At 30.9% G+C, this 24962-nt stretch overlaps 1 protein-coding gene across 1 annotated transcript in view; it reads left to right on the forward strand.

The window, feature by feature from the left end:
- LOC127735116 (ubiquitin-like modifier-activating enzyme ATG7) overlaps positions 1 to 24962 on the forward strand; it is a 40777-nt gene that overhangs the window by 1667 nt on the left and 14148 nt on the right. The window contains exons 2-14 of the mRNA XM_052245216.1: positions 4339 to 4393; positions 5194 to 5311; positions 7514 to 7591; positions 8141 to 8257; positions 11579 to 11722; positions 12192 to 12280; positions 13340 to 13461; positions 18559 to 18649; positions 19820 to 19964; positions 21066 to 21224; positions 21527 to 21578; positions 21980 to 22116; positions 22755 to 22919. Of these exons, the coding sequence (XP_052101176.1) occupies positions 4339 to 4393; positions 5194 to 5311; positions 7514 to 7591; positions 8141 to 8257; positions 11579 to 11722; positions 12192 to 12280; positions 13340 to 13461; positions 18559 to 18649; positions 19820 to 19964; positions 21066 to 21224; positions 21527 to 21578; positions 21980 to 22116; positions 22755 to 22919 (1472 nt within the window). The remainder of the gene's footprint in view (positions 1 to 4338; positions 4394 to 5193; positions 5312 to 7513; positions 7592 to 8140; positions 8258 to 11578; positions 11723 to 12191; positions 12281 to 13339; positions 13462 to 18558; positions 18650 to 19819; positions 19965 to 21065; positions 21225 to 21526; positions 21579 to 21979; positions 22117 to 22754; positions 22920 to 24962) is intronic.

A 24962-nucleotide genomic window follows, 5' to 3' on the forward strand; every position in this document is an offset into this window, starting at 1 on the left:
ACACATAGCAATGAATTAAAACGAAAGTAAATTTTCGGTAAATATATTGAATAGGAGCATGTTTTCAGCTTCTTTTTGATAGCTGAGGGAAAATTATGATGATAACAAAACTCAGCTAGTGTTATCAGGAAGCATCTCTCGGACGCACAGGTTCGTGCAATGTCACGTCCAGGGCTAGTATGCCTGCCTGAACGAGAACATTAATTGTTACTGTTAGTACAACACGGGTTTGGTCTCCATATGACTAATCAATGGTGCAAGAACTAAATCAGTCGGAACAGTGAAAGGCCAAATCAATTATATAGTTGAAAATCAATGGAAACTAAAAGTTCTAATAAGGGACAACTAAAGACCAGATTTATGTAAATAAAATTAAACAAAAACATTCAAGTATTATTTTAGTTTAAAAGAGTAATTTTTTTTCTTCTTCATTTTAGTTGATGAGTAAACACACATATTCGTTTTGAAGTAAATGTAGCTTGCCACTTTCATTGTGTTTGGTCTAATTGTACTTATGCTATAGATAGTTGTCTTATTGGCAAGTGCAGTACAACATTGTCATTTATTAATTTGATGTTGCAGGATTATTTAAATTGAATGTAGTCTCAGTCATTAACCCCAGTCATTAATTTGTTCACAAATACTACATAAAAGTCTAAAAACTTAGCCACACCTACTCCAAATAAACTGACAGGTGATAGTATGTGCTCTAGAAAAGTAATTAGTTACTGTCCCACTAGTGACACCAGTTTATGTAAGTTGAGAGAAAATACAAAACGGTTTAAACTAGACACAAATTAAACGAATAATTGCTCGTACGGGTATAAATTAAATAAAACAGCTATCACATATATAATGAAAGAAACATATTTAAGATGGATGAACATCTCGGTTTGATGTAATTTCATTATAACATACCTAAATTTTGTTGATGAAAAAACCCAATACATTAAGGAGCTTGGTGGTGAAAAACTCAATTTGATATTTGCCTGAGGGGTGAATTAGAATTAATAATGCAATTGAAAAAACTATTTCACTCAATTACATAAAAAATGGTGGGTAAAACCCCCAATTTGTGAATTCTTATCTGGAGCTCTGTTAGTGTTGCCTACTGTAGTTCCTTTCAGACCATGTCTTTAGGGCAGCCCTGAATCCCTCAACTGTGTTGGCCAATGATACTGATGCTGGTAAATTGTTACAATCCCTGATGGTCCTTTGAAAAGAAAGATTGGCAGTAGGTGTCTGTACATGTTCTTTCTTGGTAGTAGCGATTTTTACCTCTGGTCCGTTTATCATTTGGAGTAAAATATTGTTGACGGTCTGTGTCAATTAGATCATGCTGGATCTTGAATAGCATGCATAATTTGTCTGTTTTCCTCGATTGTTCAAGGATTTCCCATATTTTATGATCTAACCATATTTGTGACACAGCCAGGTGTTGGATCTGTGTAGTTGTTGTTCACAAATCTTTCTGCTGTTTTCTGTACCTGCTCTATTGCCTTGATCTTATTTTGGTTTGTTGGATCCCATACTGTGCATGCATATTCCACTGCAGGTCTTACCATGGATACATATGCAGCTGCCTTTACAGATTTTGTGCAGCCTTTGAGATTTCTGCATATTAATCTAATGTTCTATTTCCTATGCCAACCCTATTATCAATGTGTTTATCTTAGGTTAGGTTGTTACTGATTGTTACTCCTAGGTATTTGCTATCTTCAACAGTGTCTAGAGTATGACCGTGTAGTTTGTATGTTGTTGTATCACTGGTCGGTTTTTCAGTGATATTCTTATGACAATGCATTTTTTGGCATTGAAACTCATTTGCCATTTGTTTTCTCAGTCCTCCAATGATGTTAAGTTTTTCTGAAGAAGGTCACTGTCTGCTTGGTTGGTCATGGTATGAAAGAGTAGGCTGCCATCAGCGAATAGTTTGGTCTCTGATGTAGTTGCTGTTTCTGGCACGTCATAAATGTAGGCCAGGAACAGTAATTGTCAAACAACTGTGCCTTGGGGTACACCAGAGAGTAAAGGTACATGAGTGGAGACAGCTCCCTCTAGTACATGTATTACGCTCTGTTTCCTGTTATGTAGGAAGGAGCGAATCCATCTGTTGGTTTTTTGGGTTGACACTGTAATATTCCAGCTTGTGTAGTAGGTGGTGATGTGGTACCTTGTCAAATGCTTTTGAAAAATCTAGAAGGATGATGTCTTCGTGACAGTTTCTTTTTAATTTTGATGCGATGTCGTTGATGGTTATGATGAGTTGGGATTCACAAGATTGTCTTTTGTGGAATCTGTGTTGTGCATCAGTTACTGTAAATTCAGAAATTATTGTGTGCATTTATCATGTTTATTATCATGATTATTGCGATTTTTATTGTGTTTTTTAATGACCAATGTTGAAGGTTTATGCTTTGGCACCATTGAAAAGTATAGTGTTGCATTCAGGTTTTAATTCTAGCAGTGGAAGTTTGACAGTAAACATGGTAAACTACAATTTCTATAGTTTGTCAAGACTCTTGAGCTGATAATAGGGGTGAATCTCCTTATTTTTATATTGATTGCAGGGTTTGTTGCTCATGCAGTATGGATGCTATAAAATGTGTCCCCGTGCTTGTAGTGATAGTTGTCTCTGACATTGGCAATCATACAACATCTCCTTATTTTTATATTGATATGGAAAATGCCATCTAAAAATCTATAAATATTTTTGTCAATGATCAGTTATTCTGACATAAGGAAAGATCTTACATGTAATTTATTGTTTGCTACACAATAAAAAAAAGTATAAGAATAATGCATTTGATACAAAAAAGAAAGGCAGGCGTATCAGCAGTGTATGACATAATAAAAAAAGAAGACTATACGAAACTTAATTCTAGAAGAAGAAAAAAAACCAACAAAATGTGGAATTTTGTCATTCCTTTTATAGTTTACTATACATGGTATGGGTTTTGCTCAATGTTAAAAGACTGTATTGTGACATGCAATTGTTCACATGTTTGTCCTTTGGTCTTTTTTTAATAAACTAAGAAAGAGTCACTGCTATCGAAATATTTTCATAGAGAGGAAATATGTATAAATTTCAGATATATTTCCATTATTTTAAGATAGACTGTTTCTAATTGACACTCAAGTATACACATGTTACCTTCTTTCCTTGTTAACACAGGTTTATAGAAAAAATATTGTGTTTTGAAGTCAGTGATTTGTGTGAAGAAATGAAACAACAATGACTCACTAATAGTGGTCTGTTAATTTTTTTTACAAAACATTAAAGATGGGGATGGTTGCCTCCCCAAAATGACTATTATTGTTTGATATGCACATATAGTTGTATGTATGATTGTAAAATCTATTTTGAATTGGAAAAGATTTGTATAGGCAATGCCTTATGTCCAATCCCATGAATAAAACTATGAAAAAGAATATATGGTTTTAAACAATGAAATACTTACAATTGAATTAAATAAACATTTTTAGAATAAAGTCCTTATTCTCATATTGTTTCAAAATGTGACAAAATATTTGTTGTTTTTGTTTTTATGTTTAATCATGCATCCTACATTTGATACAACTGTTCATTATTTTGGTATATGTTTAAAGGATGTTCTGCATAAGGACAAATTAATATACATATATATATATATATGTGACTAAAATGAGAAAAGTTTCTGTCTCAAGGTGGATGTACAATATTCACTATATCAAAGTAGTTCTTCTATGAACTCAACATATTAACAGCAATAACACTGAGGAGTTTTCAACATTTAAAGAATGTGCCTAAAAAAATTGTCCCAGTCACCTCAAAATCACCAGAAGTGTTTGTATATGATATAGATTGGAATGAAAAAAGTTCCTATCAAATCTTACCTTCTTTTTCGAAATTTTTCATATAAATTTGTAGACACAATAATGTGCACTACCAATATGTTTAAATGATGTTTAGTTTGTGAAAGAATTACCCGGTATGATTTCATGTTATTTACAATTTCATGTATGTCATGATCTAAGTAGTTCATCTACAGTGATCACTGGCCTGTCAACATTGAGGTAGTGAGTTCGAACCCTTCTCTTGGTGAGGCATGTTCAACTCTTATCTTAACTGAAAAGGATTGCCAGTTGTCCTGCAGAAGGTTGGTAATTCTCTCAATGTACTCCGGCTTTCTCCACTACAATAAACTGGCCGGCATAACATAGCAGATATTGCTGAAAGTAGTACTTAACACCATCAAACAAACAAACATGTATGTAAATGCAGAAACAATGAAAATAAACTTTATTTTAAAGATGTTAAATTATTTAAAATTGTAAAGCTTTGTTTACTTTTTTCAGGTGATCCAGTCGGTTTGCCATGCAGATTGAATGTAGAGTATTCAGCATTTGATAAGTAAGCTATCTATTGTCATATACAACTTAACATTTTTTACTGTCATCACTTATCATATGTCTTTTATAGTTCATATAATTTTACTGTTAAAATCTAAAGAACCATCTGAATCAAAATGGTTGGCGCTTTTATGATGAATTATAATTGTTGGAATTCTATGCTGTTAGGTAATTAGAAAAAAATATGCTGCAATCCCATAATTTTTGTTTAATCTGCAATGAGATTTATGTCATTGGTGGTGTCAACCATTGTTTAAGTTTGTGATTATGTCAGTTTAAGAGGAACAACAAATGGTGAGTCAATGATATTTGGTATGCAGTTGTATTGGCACATCTGATATGAATAGAGATTATTTTGCCCCACCCTCAGTCATGGACCATCAAGATCAGATGTGGTTTATCTTTTAAAAAAATGTTTCATTTCTCATACATCTTAGCCTCTCTTTACAGATAATCATACACATATATATGAATATAGTTTGCATTAAACTGTTAAACTTACAATAGATATAGAGAAGCAATTATTAGCAAAATTATTCAAATTGTTAGTCCACTTCTTATAGAAGTTATTGCTCTTGAATGACGATTTTTACCTTTTTTTTTTGCATTTTGGGTGAAAACTTTAGTAGATAGAAAGAACCTGAAAACAGAAAAAATGATCAGCAATACAAGATCAACAAAAAAGAAAACTTATTCATGAATTTTTTTCTAGTCTTCAATGTTGAAAATGGACATAAATTCAGGTGACTCTTCAAAGCCTCAAGTTTCTCAAATGTTTATATTTTTTCATATTTTTTAAAGGGTACCACAGGTTCCATCAAGATGTTTCAGATCACATGGTGTCTTGCATAATATGAACACAATAGACAAATTTAAAGAATGTGATCACAAAGAATTACTAGAGAATGTTGGAAAGAAGGTTTGTTATGTTTTATTTTCTCATGATTTTAGGTCAGATATCATAGTAGCCCTTTTTCAAAGATTCCATTATATGTAATTATGAGACAATCTAGTACTTGACAATTTTAATACATATGATTCCACATCTTTCTGAATGTTTTGCTTATCTTATATATTTTGATAGATTACAAATGTTTCAAAAATGACATTTATGCCATTTTTTATGGCATGCACTTGTCATTTTTACATCACGATGACGGTGAGGGCATTCCGATGTATTGTTGCAGACGAGATTTCTACTTACGTAACTTTCGTGTTTGACTGGTAACCGATCTATATAGGCGGACATTATCGAGTGCAAAATAACATTCCTTATCACTTGTTATAAATTCATTTCTTCAATGAATACTCATAAAAATATTTTTGTTTAGAACATAAATTAATAATATGAAAATGTTTTGTCCTTAGAAATATATATATAAGTAAAAATTCATTGATGATATGTATGTACACGTACAGAAAAATTGTGTTAAAGCATGCTGAAGAATATCTGTTCTGTTCTGTTCTGTTCTGTTCAGGTATGTACCTCTGTTTACATTCGGAGCACTCCACTTATCGGATGAGCAATTTTAAAATATTTGCTTAACCGAAAAAGCGAATATCTTTATATTTACAATAATATGATAGAATATAATTCAAAAATAAAATTAGTTAGGGTGAATTAAATAAGGGTTTATAATGTCTTTATTGCATTAAAATATTAAAATATTAAAAGATATTAATAAAAAATAGTATGTACACAGCACAAATTAAGGTAATATGAATCAACTTTTTGCGGGAAAATATGAATACCTGCTCAAATCCAATCTATTAGAAAATTCGAATTATTACAGAAGAGTGTCCACCATGCACTTGCACTGCACTATTATTAGAATAGCAGAATAGAATGATATACAAATGGATGACAATTATATATACATGTAACTGTTATATGCAAACATTAATATAATATATACATGACAACAAACAAGAGTATACCGATTTGTATCACTACAATATAATAGTTATTACGGTGACGTTGAATTCCCTGTCATTTATTCATCATCCACACACGAACTTGTCTCAGAAAAAAATATATCTGTACATTAACCTCACTTTCAGGTATACAGATGTGATTTTTTTTCTGAGACAAATGCTTGTGACCATCCACAAGAACTTGCGGTCATCCGATGGTCAGTACTTCAGTACTTTGATTATCATTGCACTGAATTGCATACTTTTAACTCAAATTGCCTAAATCATAATGGTATACTACACCAATAAATAGCAACAAGTTCCTTAGACTAAAAACTGATGGTTGTCTTTTAAAAAAAGAAACAGCATATATATGATCAACTGACCTATAGGCTATATTAAAACAGTAAGAGGAACATTTTTTTATTACTTAACCAACAAGTCAGAATTGCATCTCATACAGTGGCAGATTCAGAAATTTTCATAAGGGGGGGGGGGGGGCATTGACTGCCCTAAGAGGGGGCCTGCTCCAGTCATGCTTCAGTGGTTCCCTATATAATCAACCAAATTTTTCCCACACAGCCCTGGATCTGCCTATGTTATATTATAAAATATATGAATAGTTTTTTAAAATGCTACAAAAATATATGGTATGTTGATTGCTGACCTTGTGCAGAAGAGGTTGTAGGTTAAGTTCAAAGTTCAAACCAATGACTTTAATATTGTTATCTATTGCTTCTCCACCAAGTGCAAGCTTGAAACATTGACATGATTAATAAGGAGTAAGAGTAAAGAGTTATCAGCTTGGAGTTGAATGTGTTTGACCTAGTACAAAGCTGGCTATCTTCATATCACATTAATGTGTTATAGTCCTAGATATGCATGTTATTAGTGCTGCTGGATGTTAAGCAGGCACCAATCAATCAATTACTGTAAATTCAGAAATTATTGCTCACATTTCTTATTGCAATTTTTGAAGAATAGACAAAAATGTGAGATTAATTATTGCGATTTCAGGAAAATCTCCATACAGATGTATGTTTCAGATATCAAAATGCAAGTTCTTATTATTGCGATACTCACACAGTCGCATTTTTCGCATTAATAAAAACCTCGTAATAATTTCTGAATTTACAGTAATCAATCGATCTTAAATAAAAATTCAAGCATAGCAGTATGTTGCAGTTAAGTTAAAATTTACTTGTAGGTCTGGGAAGATATTGTGAGCAAGAAAATAGAAGAAAATCCATCCCTTTTATCCAGATTTCTGTTATTAACATTTGCAGTAAGTTTATTTAAGATTCATCAAGTCTAGAGATAAAAATAATTCAGCAAATATGCTGAAAAGAATAAATTATCTAGAAACATGAGAAAAAAGAAACTGCAAAACCAATAAAGACAAACTGATTTATCTTCTTATTTATAAGCTCTGTTCTTATTTTCTAATACTTTTTTTGTTAATGCTATAAATACAAAAAATACTAATATTTGTTACATCTATCATTTGTTTTGTAACTTTCTTTTATTTCATTGATATTTTGATAAGAAGGTTAGACTTAGAGTGATTATGACTTTTTATACAAGAGTCATTATAACTTTTTGTATAAAATTGCATATAATTTGAAAGTTGTTGAAGTTCGTACTGTGACCTGTAATTGTTAACGTTCTTGCCCTCTGGTGTCTTGTGAATAGTTGTTTCATCTGTAATCATACAACATCTCCTTATTTGAATATTAATATTAATGGTGAGAGAGAAGATCTTGCTAAGTAGCTATTCTCACTATAGTAAATCAATTAAGACTTTGCTGTTTTTGTAGTTTTATTTATTTTTTAGGATCTGAAGAAGTATATTTATTATTATTGGTTTGCATTTCCATGTTTATGTATGCCAGAAGATGTTACTATGGTTACAGATCCTGTGAATTTACCTGAAAGATTAAACAGCCAGCAGGTAACTTTACGACAACTTTTTTTTCAATTGTATAAAAAATACAGTATAAACCATTTACCTGGTGTATTGATTTGCCCTCAATAAAATTTACTTTCCCTTTATGAAAGCATATATATATGATATTAATTGTAACATCAGTTAAGCTTGCCTTATATAAAATCTGCTTGCCACTGACAATCTGGAGACTTCTAATTTCGACCCTGTGGATTGGAACCCAACGTTGATATATGGTTACATATCCAGACAAACCAGTATATCAGGGTCACCCATGGGACCAGAGAAAACTGACTTTATAAGAGAGGTGACCTTTAAATTGAGGTTCAAAATGCAATGGTATTAATTCAACAGGACAAACATATGGTGACCTGACAATACTATTTTTTGCTTATTAGTGGTGACCCTTATAACAGGTGTGACTGAAAGGGGAGGGAGATCCCTACTGATTTTTTCTGATTTTAGCTCATTCAGGACATTATAATTGATTTCCATTCATCTGTCAACACATTATTCAATGAATAGAGAGTGCTTTGATTAAATTACATGTGAAGGAGATTATTTGGACTTCACAATTCAAGTAAAGATATGCTCCTGCAATATTTTCTTCAGTGCTGTTTAAAAAACTTCTGAATTAATGCCCTCTACAATATTCCATTTTATTAGGGATGTCAACGGATTCTCAACTACTTGAGTATCACTCGGTAGTAGCAAATATCAAATACCAATATGATACTCAATTAATTGGTTTCCTGTATGGACATGATGTCCCCTTCAAGTACTCGTGTTTTGTTCGTTAAACCAACAAGTATTTGAATATTTGATTAGTAATTCTTCACCAAGTTGACATTCTTACATTTTATCTTTGCAACAATTTCATTATGCTTATAATGGACTCCTGGCTTAACTGTTTTTTAACTAGCTTCTGCTAAAATTTAAACATGTTTATTCTGTAAGCATTTCATTTTGAGTGAGTACTAATACTTATTACAAAGGGGATATCATATCTTAATTTTTACTGTGATGTTGTTTATAGAGCCCTTAAATTTAGATACAATTGATGTAAACTTATTGATCGTTTAAACTAACTTTTTCTTAAGATTATCAATTTAACACTGTATGAAAGTCTTTTATTATTGTCTTTATGGGTTATAACATTGATTTTGTTACAAATAAATTAATACATAACTAAATATGTATTGCTATACAGTTATCAAAACTTATGCTCCTATATTCTGTCTATTTTTTGGCATTGCACAATGTAATGCATTCCTGAGACTGTTTATGACATCTTTAAATTAAATCTGTTGGATTTGTATGGATTGATATTTTAGTATGGGCAAACATGAATTATTTATTTAAAATGAGAGGCCAAATATACTAAAGGGATAAACTCATAAGTAGAAAACAAACTGACAATGCCATGGCAAAAAACAAAAAATGACCAAAGACAAACAACAGTACACAAAACACAATACAGAAAAACTAAAGACTGATGAACACAAACCCAACCCAAAACAGAGGGTTATCTTAGGTGTTCTGGAAGGTTAAGCAGATCCTGTTTCACATGTGGCAACCGTCTTATTGCTCATGTAAGTACAAAACTGGTGATAAGTCTAATTTGGTAAGTCACTTTAATGAAAAGAGGACAGAATTGTGGTTAAGGGCATATGATACAGTTTTGATCCCACGAATATTTGCATACAAGCTATTTTTCACCTAATCAACTCAAACCTGTAATACAAAATAAACCTCATGTGCTACTTTAAGAGATAAAAGGGGGCGAAATTTTAGACATTTACAGATTTTTGCACATTTTTATCCTTTGGATAGACATACCTAACTTTTTTATGCCCCTGCCGTAGTGGTGAGGGCATTAAGTTTTACCCTTGTCCGTCGGTACGTACGTACTTACAAACTTGCTTTCTGTTCTCTAACTTGAGTTTGCCTCAACCAAATGTTATGAAACTTATACACAATGCTTATTACCACAAGACACAGATCAAGTTTGAATTTTGGTGGTGTCACTTTAACCGTTCTAAAGTTATGCCCCTTTATAAATGGAAAAATTGCAAAATTTTTATTTTCTTCCAAATATTAAGTAATTTTTAAAATTGGAGTTATCTTCCTTTGTCCATGATTTTAGTTGAATCAACTACAATCAATGCTTTATACAATGCAATGTTTAATTTTGACTTCCATTGATAAAACACAGATCAAGTTGAATTTGGGTAGTGTCACTTTAAACATTATTGAGTTATGCCCCTTTTTAAATCGAAAGATTGCAAAATTTTTAGTTTCTGTTCTCTACTTAAGTTAGCCTCAACCAAATGGTGTGAGACTTACACACAATGCTTATTACCATAAAACTCAGATCAAGTTCAAATTTGGGTAGCGTCACTTTTACCGTTCTTCAGATATGTCCCTTTATAACTATATGATATGCAAGCAGGGGCATCATCTGTGTCCACATGTGGACACTATCCACATTTATTGTTTCAAAAGATAAACACAAGCGGATTTTTGTGAAAACATTTGGAAATTTTCTTTATATAAGAATGCCCTAAATTTGAATAACAATCCTTTGGAAATAATTAATTTTTATCAAAGTTTCATGATTCTAGAAAAAAATGGCATTTTTTGCTGTATATTTATCTGATTTTAAAAGTTTCATCAGTGACTTTTTCATAAAAATTGGTACAAATAATCTTCATATGTAATCAAACCTAATGTCATTTTAAAAAAGAAGGGTTCATGAACTTGTTTTCAAGTTAAATCAGTCTGAATGATAAAAATCAGTCGAAAAGTGCATCTTTTTCTGATATGTCACAGTTTGACGTCACGAAAAATAACATTTTACGTTAGCAACGTCATTACCTCCCCTGTAACTGTAGCGTATGCCCTTAAGATAATTTGAACATATCCATTGAAACTGACCTTGCTTAACAGAATACTGTAAATTCAAAAATTTTTGCAATGTTTTTATTATTTAAACAAGATAGTTGTTGCAAAACTTGCATTTTAAATTTTGATACCACTATTTGTATGCAGCATTCCCTGAAATCGCAATAATTAAACCCCAACTTGTGTTGATTGTCCAACTATCATAACAATAAATGCACACAATCATTACTGAATTTACAGTACTTCAAATACTGAAGATATTTATTTTTGATTGATTGAAATTTTTTTCCTGAATTTTAAGCAAAAAACCAAATCATTTAGAAGTACAAAAAAGAGAGAAGTAAAGTTGACTCACTGAATCTCATTTGTACATTGTTTTTTTTTAGTATTTCTTATAAAAGTTTTAAATATTTCTCATTTTAGATATCAGAATTGATAGCAGAATATGATAAATTTCAAAGTGCATCATCAGAATTTGTTGGATATTTTATTATAGTACAGTCTAAGGATAGAATTGTTGTGGATCATCTTAGGAATGTAGAATCTTATTCAAAAGATACATGTAAGGTTAGTAGAAAAACTGTGGACATTTTAGAACAAGAGATACATGTATTTGAGTATGTACTAGTGATAAGTTTCATTCATTACTGTGCATAAGAACTGATTTTATCTCTGTATCTCTTCTCACAGGTTGCTCAAATGTCTAAAAGCCCATTACTAAGAGCAAGACAAGTCTAGAATAACTTTGAGCAGTTATTTTTTTTATACTTTGATATCCACTATACAAGACTTTCATAAAATGTATCTAATCATGTATCATTGTAAGTGCCATGACCTTGAGTGAACATGCACTTCTCTTTTAAGCATTACACTTCTCATCAGTTCAAAAAGAGAAGTCACTTTTCCATTTGATTCTGAAATAGTATGAGCTATCTTCTTGTAAGCTAGAGGCCAAAGTGTAACAGCCAATTATTCAAATCTTTTCCAGGACCTTGTTGTTTCTTGTTTTTATATCTTATAACATATTTTTTTATAGATATATTTTGGTTTTGCTGACCCATGTACATTAGATAGTAATCCAGGATGGCCTCTTAGAAATTATCTGTTGTATATAAGTTACCACTGGTAAGTTGATAAAGGTAAAACATATAACAATATCAAATTATAAAATACTATTATATTAATTCTGAACAATATTGAAATGAAAAAGTATTATATAAAAATTTTCTGGATAATGAATGAATTCTTTCACCTGGCAGTAATGTGGTCTCAATAAGAAATTTCTCTATACTTTAGAATATCTACATACCTTAGAACATACTGTGGATTAATTATTTTCGTGGATTGAGGAAAAATAGCATTTTTTTTTGTGAATATTTAATTTTGTGGTTATGCTAAAGTCTGCATACAAGTATATTGAAAATGTGTACTTCGTGGAACATTTAGATTTGTGGTTTACCTGTACCCATGAAATCCACGAAAATTGGTATTCCACAAATAATTATTTATCCACATTATGTAAGGTTTATATTCCCCAACCCTATAGCATTTGATTTGGCCTCACTAATTTGTGGAATATAATAAACTGATACATGTTTGTTGCTTTCTCTTAACCATTATTTAATTATGCATTTTCTGATTTCCTTTAACTTATTCTTTTGTTGATAATTGAACAGTTGTAATCGCATCAAGCTTAATAATAGGGTCTTCAGAATACAGCTAATAGATCAGTAGTCAAAACTCAAGATTCCATCCCCTTGCATTCATTGCCTTTGTATATATATGACTGTAAAGTTTTCTGTTTAGGTCCAGATCTAAAAATTAAGCAATTACTTGTCAAAGAAGTATAATGTTTTATCAGTGAACTAGCTGTCGGTAACTGCGAGTACTCTCAAATCTGTACTTAGTGTCTTTTTTGTTGTTAGCGATGAGGGATAGGTATATACTCTGCCACATCCTGTCTGACTCATACTCAGAGTTCGAATTTGGGCAGTTAGTCATTTCATATTCTAGAGTTATGCTCCTTTATAACTTTGAAAATTTCAAAGTTTGAGAGGGGGCATTCGTATACCCAGACACATTCTTCTTTTATTTTGTTACATGATGTATATACTATGTATAACCTTTTGATTTCAATGTGTCCTGATTTTTCAGCACTACTTAATTAAATCTGGTGTTTTTCAGGGGAGATAAGTTTAAAAATGCTGAGATTTTATGTTTCCGTGATAGAAGTAAAGATGGAGTCAGAGACGTATCACACAGTATTATTTTAACTCTTACTATATCCTCAACAAAGACTCTTACAGGTATGTATCAAAGTATTACAGACAAATCTCATGTTTGATAAAAAAAAATCAACAAAAGGAGCTTTAGAGAGGCTACAGGACTTTATGGTCAGAATATGATATTTACCTGGTAGTAAAAACAATTTCTCTTCCCATTTTGTTTATGCTAAAGTTCAAAAAGGCTTTTTAAAGTGAACTCATTGTCAAAATGAATATATTGCACAATTGGTGATAAAGTAGCTTGTTCTAGCACTAATATAAAACAAATTTACATTAATCTTTCATAACTTTCTATTGTTGGGCTGCTGCCTTTTTGACATTTATCCTATATATAGGTTTCGATTGACACAATTTGAGCAAGAGTTACTTCCCTTTCGTTGCCATGTTGGAGCTCTACGTGCCCAAATTCCTTAATAAATCCACCAAATTAACTTGTTAAACTGACAACTAGACTTTAGAAAAAGTTGTTTTCCGAACAATTTTAAATTTTTTTAGCCTTGCTAGATTCATCACCAAGATCTAGTGAGGATATTTTATAAGGCTTATTTGTACCACATGTTTTAATTTGGTTAGTCAAATACGAAAATCAACCATATAGATTGAAATAAACAATTAATTTCCCCATAGGCGACAATGATAGCCTTTTTTGAGATACAGACTTTAGAAAGTTGATTTTTTTAACGAAACCTTGCTAGAATTACAGAAACGTTATTCGGACAGTATTTTTTGGTCCAAAAAATATAGGTTCGCGTTGCTTTTCATAACGTATTTTGTACTTATCTCCCATGCCTATCAATTTTGCACTTAAAAATACATGTCTCGTCCTAGCATTAAAAAGACATCTCATTTCCGTTAGGGCTAAGGAAAATAATTTGTTTGGCCTTTGATATAATGCAGAATGCACGAAGTCTCTTATAATAAAAAATAAGGGGCGCACATATCAACCAATCAGGATTAGCCATACTCTTAATTCTGAATACCATGTTATGCTCATAAAATTGCTGCGCCCATACAATCTAATGGTGTATTGTAACCTATACGGTATTTAATACTTACTAGAATCATGCAATTCACAGTGCGTTAGATGCACAAATATATATGCCACACATAAATCAGCTTCAAACCGTTCTGGCATTACTCTCTGAATTTTCACAATTTTTTTTCAGAGGTGACCCCAGTCGAAAAATGTGAGAAAAAAAATTCTGATTTTTGATTCAGCCATGCTGGATCTATGCGATCACTCTGGTTTTGGAGATGGTGCAGAATACTTAGTTGAAGACATATCATGAAACTAATTATGTGTTTTTATGACTTGCAGAAACTTTCTACACCATTTTAATCATCAACTGCAACCTTTAACATGTTATTTGCCCTTAAATTAAGAAAAGATTGGTCGAATAGTGACTTTTTTTTAGATATACACTTGCATATAGTTCCTTTCTAAATCAAAATTTATGATGATTTACTATTTATGAATTAATTTGAAAAAGTATTTGTACATCAATTGAATCAGTTGATAAGAATTTTGAAAGTATCATATTAGTATCTTGTGCTTGTTTAAAGTATTGTTCAATGAAATGTAGGTCAACATGTGTATTAATATATCTAAGTTGATTCTCACACTTTTTTGAAATGGTATTACTCCAATTCTTTCCATAGGCAAGTAAGAGTCAGAATGTTTTCAACTGTCATGATTTTCAAATAAGTATTAATTAGAAATAACCCCAGGCTTAATTCAAAACAGTTAATATCTCATGACCTGTTACATAATTAAATAGACACAATTTATTACACACCTAACTGAATACACACATTCTTGACCTCAATAGTAAACCTACAAATGTATTATTTATTTTGATCTACACTACATTAAAATATTCTGTTATTTTGCTAGCTAGCTGAATGATTAATTTGATGTGGTTTTTTTTTTCAAAGAAAATACTTAAAATGAAAAAAATATGTATTAAAAAAATGCAAGCAAATTTTATTTTACTTGTAAAATCAGTGGCATTATCATCTGACATAAGTCAATAATCAAGTTCTAATTAATTAGTTATAATTATTGGACATTTGGTTGAAATATTAAACAAAATTGCATAACTCTTATCTGAGCATTTTCTGCAATAAAATTTATTTGTTTGTTTTACATTTATATCCCATTATATTGCTATTTAACAGTAATTGGAAATGTCTCAGCATTAGGTATTTGTACATTCAGATTTGAATACAGGAAATGTATTTTTTCTTAATGAAGAATGAACACCAATTTAGATAAAAAATAGTTATTATTTTTTTTAATTTTTGTTGTTGAGAAAGTGCATTTATAAGGCCTCTTTCTGGAAATTATTAAACCTGTCATTATTAATGGCATATAAAGAATATATTACTTGTTTGAAGATTTCCCTTTCCATTCTTGACAAAAATAAGTCTGACAGAGTCTAAAATTGAAAGCACAGTATATATATCTATATTTTCATCAATATTGTGAAATTCTCTACCTTTAAAATTGGACAATAAAATAGAAATTTTACAGTAAGAATGGAAATGAAAAGAGAAAAAAATTTAGAAAAAAGTATGGTCAGAAAGAATATGAGACTAGCTATGAATATGGCTGGATCACAACATCAACGATGCTTTGATTTTAGTAAATGCGGTACTGCTAAAAAGGGCCTGAAGATAATGTCCACTTTCTCCAATGATTCTTTATATGTCATCAAGTACTGATTATATTGATACCAAAACCAATCCAATATGTAACTACTACGGTAAATTTTGAACAGCAGTTTTAAATGAAACCATTTTCGTATAGAAGTACATTTTTGAAACAGACTATAGCATTTCAAAATATGAAAAATGTGTAAATATTGGTGTTTAAACATCGAAAACTATTCGTTAACTACAAAATGTCATGTCTATTCTAATTTTTATAGTTTGTCATTCGATTGAACATTTCAATGTTCGAAGGGGACCATTTCTGTACATTTTCACTAAATTTGGTAATTTAGATAACAGCACTTGGGTCGATATTGTCATGTTTAAAAATCGATTTTTATATCTCAACTCTAGACGTGTACATGCTTTTTTCAAACAAATCAGCAGAAGTTCAGAAAATGACATATTCTCTACACAGTAAGTCAAAAGTCAAGCCCACCCTTGTTTCCAAGGTAAAACGCAATACAAATATGAAACAGACTATAGCTTAAAAACTAGTTAATCAATAATTCATTTATCACCAAAAAATACGGTTTCACATCAAATTTCAAGTAAAACAAATGTTTTTGACACGTTTTGAGCACTATGATTAAGCAATGTCGACTCTGTATAGATTGAAATAAACAATTAATTTCCCCATAGGCGACAATGATAGCCTTTTTTGAGATACAGACTTTAGAAAGTTGATTTTTTTAACGAAACCTTGCTAGAATTACAGAAACGTTATTCGGACAGTATTTTTTGGTCCAAAAAATACAGGTTCGCGTTGCTTTTCTTAACGTATTTTGTACTTATCTCCCATGCCTATCAATTTTGCACTTAAAAATACATGTCTCGTCCTAGCGTTAAAAAGACATCTCATTTCCGTTAGGGCTAAGGAAAATAATTTGTTTGGCCTTTGATATAATGCAGAATGCACGAAGTCTCTTATAATAAAAAATAACGGGCGCACATATCAACCAATCAGGATTAGCCATACTCTTAATTCTGAATACCATGTTATGCTCATAAAATGGCTGCGCCCATACAATCTAATCTATAGCCTTCTAAAATGGTGGCCAAGGGAAATAACTCAAACTCAAATTTAATCATAACAAACCTATTTCTATCTCCCTCTGTTCAAACTGAGACAGTGTGCAATACTGTGGATTCCTTATTATTTGTTGTGGAATAATTTTTGTGGATTTCATGGGTAAAGGTTAACCAGGAGTTTCATTGTTCAACAAATCACATATCTATAGACTTGTATTGAGAATTTGTCAACAAATCACATATCTATAGACTTGTATTGAGAATTTGTCAACAAATCACATAGCTATAGACTTGTATTGAGAATTTGTCAACAAATCACATAGCTATAGACTTGCATTGAGAATTTGTCAACAAATCACATATCTATAGACTTGTATTGAGAATTTGTCAACAAATCACATAGCTGTAGACTTGTATTGAGAATTTGTTAACAAATCACATATCTATAGACTTGTATTGAGAATTTGTCAACAAATCACATAGCTATAGACTTGTATTGAGAATTTGTCAACAAATCACATATCTATAGACTTGTATTGAGAATTTGTCAACAAATCACATAGCTATAGACTTGTATTGAGAATTTGTCAACAAATCACATAGCTATAGACTTGTATTGAGAATTTGTCAACAAATCACATAGCTATAGACTTGTATTGAGAATTTGTCAACAAATCACATATCTATAGACTTGTATTGAGAATTTGTCAACAAATCACATAGCTATAGACTTGTATTGAGAATTTGTCAACAAATCACATAGCTATAGACTTGTATTGAGAATTTGTCGTCAACAAATCACATAGCTATAGACTTGCATTGAGAATTTGTCAACAAATCACATAGCTGTAGACTTGCATTGAGAATTTGTCAACAAATCACATAGCTATAGACTTGCATTGAGAATTTGTCAACAAATCACATAGCTATAGACTTGCATTGAGAATTTGTCAACAAATCACATAGCTATAGACTTGTATTGAGAATTTGTCAACAAATCACATATCTATAGACTTGTATTGAGAATTTGTCAACAAATCACATAGCTATAGACTTGTATTGAGAATTTGTCAACAAATCACATAGCTATAGACTTGTATTGAGAATTTGTCAACAAATCACATAGCTATAGACTTGTATTGAGAATTTGTCAAAAATTTGATTCAAGTATCCATGAAAATACAATGTTCTCTCAATCCACAGTACATATAAAAATCATTGACTTGTACATGCTAATTGTATTATTTTGTTTTTCTTTTATTGTTTACATGTTTCTTAGCATTGCATGAAAAACTGAGTTGAAAAAAAATGTAAAAAAATTTGATAGAAATACAGAATCTGTGATGTATAAAAATGACTTCTATTTGTTCATAGAGTGTCCAAAAAGTGTTGGTTGGGAGAAAAATGAAAGACAAAAACTTGGTCCAAGAGTTGTCAATCTAAGTTCAAGTATGGATCCTGTCAGGTTTGTTTTTGATAACTGCATAATGGAATGTAACATGGTGAAGTGTATAGGATATATCTGATGAGTTTACTTACGGAAAACATGCTGTATTAAAGTTAATCTCAGCAAGCTTAGTTCCTTTATCAATTATTGGGCTCAAATCTTCAGCTTGAAGAATGTTTGACATAGAATGATGAACATAAAAATAGCATTACATGTATTGCCAATTTAATGTAATTTTTCCGACTTTCTTTGTAAGGCCTGCAGGTTTGGAGCTGATTTTTTTGTACATAGTGTATAATGAGCACTTACTTATTGGGTAAGCATTTCATCCCAGTAGACTGACTTTTCACAAAATCAAGTTTTGATTTCATTTCTGGTGATCAGCATCTGTTGTTCTGGTTGGTCTATTCCCGTTTACCAAAAAATTATGAACTTTTCAGTTTTACCATATTAGCCACACTATAAACCCATAAAAACAGTTTTATCAGTGTATGTGCCTGGTACACTTCATCTTTCATAAAAAATTCCCATGAATATACTTTGAACAATCAGGCTGGAGGCTGGGACAATAATGTTGTAACATCTAGGTCAATCTAATGTTTAAATTCTTTGTATTGGTAAATGAAATTGAAAAATTTCATCACACTTTCCTCAGAAACTACAGAACAGAATAACGTCAGTCATATGTGGTCAGCAGCGCAACAGTGATGAGTTGTAAAGTGTTTCACTTTTCAGATCTGTCAGACACCTCCTTTCTGTTTTCCGACAATTACAAGTGGGTTTATGTTTAGCACAACAACACATTCTCTTTGCAATATCTTACTTATTTGAAAGTGCACTTTTGTTAAACAAATTGTTTTCTGATAGATCTGGAGCTTAACCTCCTCTGTCAGCCAACCAACTATCATTGTTAGTAAAGCTTTATTCAGGGTATTTAGAATTAGGACTTGTCTTTACACAAAAAACTCTTCATTTCACCATTCTGAATGGAAAAGATGCCAGTGTTAGGCAAAACATGCTCAGTCAAAAAGATCATTCAAACAAATGTTTGTTCTTATAAATCCTATGAAATATACAATACATAGTAAAATTCTGGTTGACAAACAAAGATGAACAACTTGTAAATGTTTTTGAAACCCTGATGCATATATTTGGAACTCTAGTTTGACAAGCATATTTTTTATTTAGATTATCAGAATCTGCGGTTGATTTAAATTTAAAGTTAATGAGATGGAGATTATTACCTGAACTTGACCTTGAGAAAGTTGCTGGAACCAAATGTTTATTACTAGGGGCTGGAACTTTAGGATGTAATGTAGCTAGGTGTTTAATGGTAGGAATAGCTTAGTTTGAAATTATTTTTACTGAGAGATTATGCAAATTGAATTAAAAACTGTAAGCTTTAAAAAGGGAGTAAATCAAATTTCCACCACATGGAAAGACACAAAAAAACACAAACAAATAAATGAGGAACTAAAAACATAAACCAAAATATAATGTTTAGTTTTAGCTCAGTTTAAATATGCATTCACATACACGTAATAGTTTATTAAAGTAAATTGTTTTAAATACCAGTATGTATTTTTATTGAGAAAACTTGTTTATCAGTATATAACCCTCATATATGTTTGTATACAGTTACAGTACCCAAATTGCACAGTGTACCCAATTTGCACCCATTACCAATCTTACAGGGTTTTTTACAGACTAAACAATTTGTATTTTTACAATGTGCCATAATGCAGGTCTTTCAACATAGCTTAATATATTTAAATAGACCACAAAAAGTAAACTTTCAAAAATGATCAATTAAAAATTTGTCGGAGGCATTCATTTCTTTCAAAATGCATAATAAGTATGGATTTTAAAAATGTGGAGAAATAAAATAAAACATCAGTTATTCGATTTTTACGGATGTGAAGTTAAGCATGTAGCTATTCAATTTTTTGTACTCCTCATTACAGAATCTGGGGTCGTTAAGAGGTCATTTCAAACCGATTTTTCTAAGATTCAGTATGGATTAAAACTTAAATTTGTGGAACTATATAGTAAATAAGGATACATCTGCAAAATAAACACAAAAAAGAAACTTTTGTCTTTTTCTTCAATAAATGAAGGTTTAAAAACTGTCAAAATAGTTGCAATTTGGGTATCCTTACCTTACCTTTATGTATAGTATATAATATCATATCATTATACATCAAAACATAAAATTCATGGCAAAAATATCTTTTACTCTTACTCATATCAAAGAGAGTAACCTCTGTCCAAAATAAACATAATGGGTGTCCTTAACAGATGAAAAGAAACGAAACCTACATGAGTGTTGCAATGAATATATACAAATTTTAGTGGCATTAATGTTCTAAATTAGTAAGCTAAGTACACTCATTGTAAACATTAGAGATATATATATATATTTTATTTTTTTCAGGGATGGGGTGTAAGACATATTACCCTGATTGATAATGGAAGAATATCCTACTCTAATCCAGTCAGACAATCATTATTCCAGTTTGAGGATTGCTTGAATGGGGGCAAACCTAAAGCTGAAGCTGCTGCAGAGGCACTGAAAAAGATCTTTCCTGGTGTTGTATGTATATTGTTCAAATAAGTGATTGCTTGTTTTTTTTTCAAATTAGCTGCAAAAAATAAAGTGTGTTTTACTGTAATATTAAAAAAAAAAAGATATATACCAGGTACCAGTGATAAAGCAAAATGTTCCATTTTTAGAAATTAATAAAATGAAATGTAAGTGGAAATGTAAATAACACAGCAACCCAACAATAAAAGCAAAACAAAATGACATCTAGCATACATACCACCAGTGTTTTGATTATTGATATGTAAAAATAAAAAAAAAAAGAATTATTCATAAATATCTATTCATTTCAGATAGCTACAGGAATTTCATTGTCTATTCCAATGCCTGGTCACTCTGTTTCGGGTGAGTTATATAAATCAATATGTCAGTAATGTAAATGCCTTTTGGTGTTTTAATGTTTCCACACTCTTGTTCAGTTTGAAATAATATAAAAGTTTCTTATTCTTCAATAAAATGCACAAGAAATATGATTCTAACATACAGCACTTTAAACAACTGTATCAGTTGCAATAACTGACACCACGTTCACAAAGGGAAATAATTCATAAAGTTCACCTACAGAAGTAGAAAGGGAATCATAATGAAATAGTCACTATTTTAGAATATACATGTTTTCTAAAAATGCATGTAATGGACAGTTGAAATTCAACTCAATTTCAAGTTTTTATTTTGTCTTTATTTTTCAGTTTAAATGATTGTAAATAAAAAAAAAAAATTCTCATCTTTTCTATGCTTCTTTTCAGATGGATCATTAGAAATGATCAAAAATGAAGTCCAACAATTAGATGAACTTGTACAATCCCATGATGCATTGTTCCTTTTACTAGATACCAGAGAAAGTAGATGGCTTCCAACTGTCATGGCTGCAGCTTATCAGAAGGTAATCAAAAACATTTACCACCATGTCATAATAAATCTGATAAATAAGGCTATTCTTACATTTTTTAGGTCCAGCCCAAAATTTTGAAGAACATTAGCAGTTCTTATGTTCTTGTAACAAATAGTTTCTTGATAATAATTTCTGTGCTTAAATCAATATCCTTCCTCTTGAACATAAATACTACTTGTCAGAAAATACACTCTTTTTGTTTTATCGTGGAATCATCTGGTACTGTTCAGAAGTAAAGCCCTTTAGATTAGAAAAAAAGCAAAATTGATGGTATGCCAATGAAAGCATTAGTTTGTTTGAAATTCAAATACAATCTTTGACATTATATTAATTACTTATTAGTATGAATTACAGGTCAAGTAAAGACAAATTAAAAGACATATGAAATAGGTTGCTAGAAATAAAATTCACACACAAAAATTCAATAGAAATTTAAAATTTGTATATCCCAACAAATGAAAAAAAATCAGATGTTATTGAACAGTTATTAAGGTTCTTGCTTTTTCATTTTTGTAATAATTTGATATTTAGTTTGGTTTCATTGTGCACTTTGAAAGTAAAACTCTGAAAATTGATTAAAAAAAAAAAGATTTATATTCATGAAAAAGTCTTTCATCTTTTTTTTCCAGATAGTGATATGTGCTGCATTGGGTTTTGACACATTCCTTGTAATGAGACATGGTTTCCACACAGGAGAAGATAACCCTGAGAAAATTGCCTTCTCCAGTACCATGTCAATACCTGGTGACCAGTTAGGATGCTATTTCTGTAATGATGTAGTGGCACCAGGCAATGTAGGTATATTTGTATTCAAAGTGATAATATCAAAATCCTGAAAATTAGATGATTTTTGTGATCTTTTCAAGTGGAAATTAAAGATTAAGGACTAGTTGAGGAGATATTATCTCAAGAAAAATAACATATAAGATCATCTTATTTTTCAGCTTATTTGTTTGTTAAATAAGTTTTGCCCTGAAATATTCAAATTGGCATAATTTGAATCTTAACTACCACATAGGCTGACATAGGAGAACTTTAAAATACAAGGTATGGATCCAGACAAAAGTATGTCAACTTGACCAGCTTTCCATGCTTTACAAAGTTTCAGAGTTGGTATTATTATAGTAGCATGATTATTCATCTGTCCATATATATAAATAAGGAGATGTGGTATGATTGCCACTGAGACAACTATCCACCAAAGTTTAAATGGCACGGATATACACAATTATTGGTCACAGTATTGCCTTCAACAATGAGAAAAACCAATAATATACAGTCGGCTAAAAAAAACCACTTTATTTAAAAAGTCAGTATTTTTGTCCAGTTGGTCTGAAAGAATGCTAGTCTTGAAACATGTAATAATTGTGTTGTCCGATGTAAATAGTGCATGTAATTGGATCATGATAATAATTGTGTTGTCCGATGTTAATAGTGCATGTAATTGGATCATGATAATAATTGTGTTGTCCGATGTAAATAGTGTATGTAATTGGATCATGAAAATTTGAGGGATTTGGAATATTCATAGATTGTTAAGCTTAAAAAATTCATTGAATGCTTGATGTGCTTTTTGAGTATTTCACTATACATTTTCCCATTTTTGTGGTTTACAGCATAATAAGGTATGTTGATAGCATTTGTCACATTATCCACAATTTCTTGTCCATTATGCAACAAGAGTGTTTAAATGTTTTTATCCATGATCTTTATGGCACAAATTCAGTTATTGATTTTAGGTTGTACGGTGGGTGGGCATTTTGTTGGGTGTTCATGCAATTGGAAGGGAGGGCAGGCGGCTCCAGTAGTTTCTGTACAATAAGTCATGAACCATTTAAACAATGCTTTCCATATTTTAATATGTTGTTACTGATGACAAAATTAATGTTAAGATCAAATCAATATTGACAATTTTCACTTTTGCCGTTTAAGAGGTATTGTCTTTAATTGATGGGAAAATGGTCCTTTATGCTGTTTACATGCATTAACTTGAGAACTGCTCCAACAAATACTTTTCAAATTTAAATAATTCTGTATGCTATTACTGATATCGTGAATTTTCACTTTTGCTGTTCAGGAGTTATGGTCCGTGATTTGTCAGAAAATTGCACTTTGAGTTGTTCCGTGCAATAAGTTGAGAACTGTTCTACCAATTCTTTTCAAATTTTAATATGTTCTAACTAAAGACAAAATTTAGGTTAAGTTTGACATTGATGATTTCCACTTTTGCCATTCAATAGTTATGGCCATTCATTGCTTCAGCAATGCCATATAAATGTTATAAAAGAGTTTGCTGTCATTTTATATTATAAAATTGTTTTCAATAAAATTTAATTTGTTATTTGTTTTGGATGATAATCAATAGTATTCTGAGAATAAAACAAAAATCAATAATATAACAAAAGGAGTAAGTGCATGATTGTTTTCTTATATTTTATGTTATTGGTTTACATGGATTACAAATTTATTACCTTTGACTGAGGTAACCGATGATAATTAACAGTGCGTCTGACACTTGACCTTTCAAATTAAGACATTTAATGGTCAAATTATTTTTGGCTTCCTTTTAAATTTGCTGACAAACTGGAAATAAATTGCCACTCAACAATCGTCATGGATAGGGTTCACTTTAGGCCAAATGTGGCCTTGAATTTCAACTTTATCATAAAATGTCAAAATAGCAATAATTTGGTTCTTAAATGGGTCTATTTCAAAAGCCTTACTACTAGGTAAACAAAATCTGTTCAAAAAAAGTACATTTTAGGCTTCAAAGTCATCACTGGATATTATGTCAAAATACAATGATTTTGTGCAGTTTTCAGACCTAAAAGCTTGAG

This window comes from Mytilus californianus, unplaced genomic scaffold (assembly GCF_021869535.1).
Source record: "Mytilus californianus isolate M0D057914Y unplaced genomic scaffold, xbMytCali1.0.p SCAF_1, whole genome shotgun sequence".
NCBI classification, from domain to species: Eukaryota; Metazoa; Mollusca; class Bivalvia; order Mytilida; family Mytilidae; genus Mytilus; species Mytilus californianus.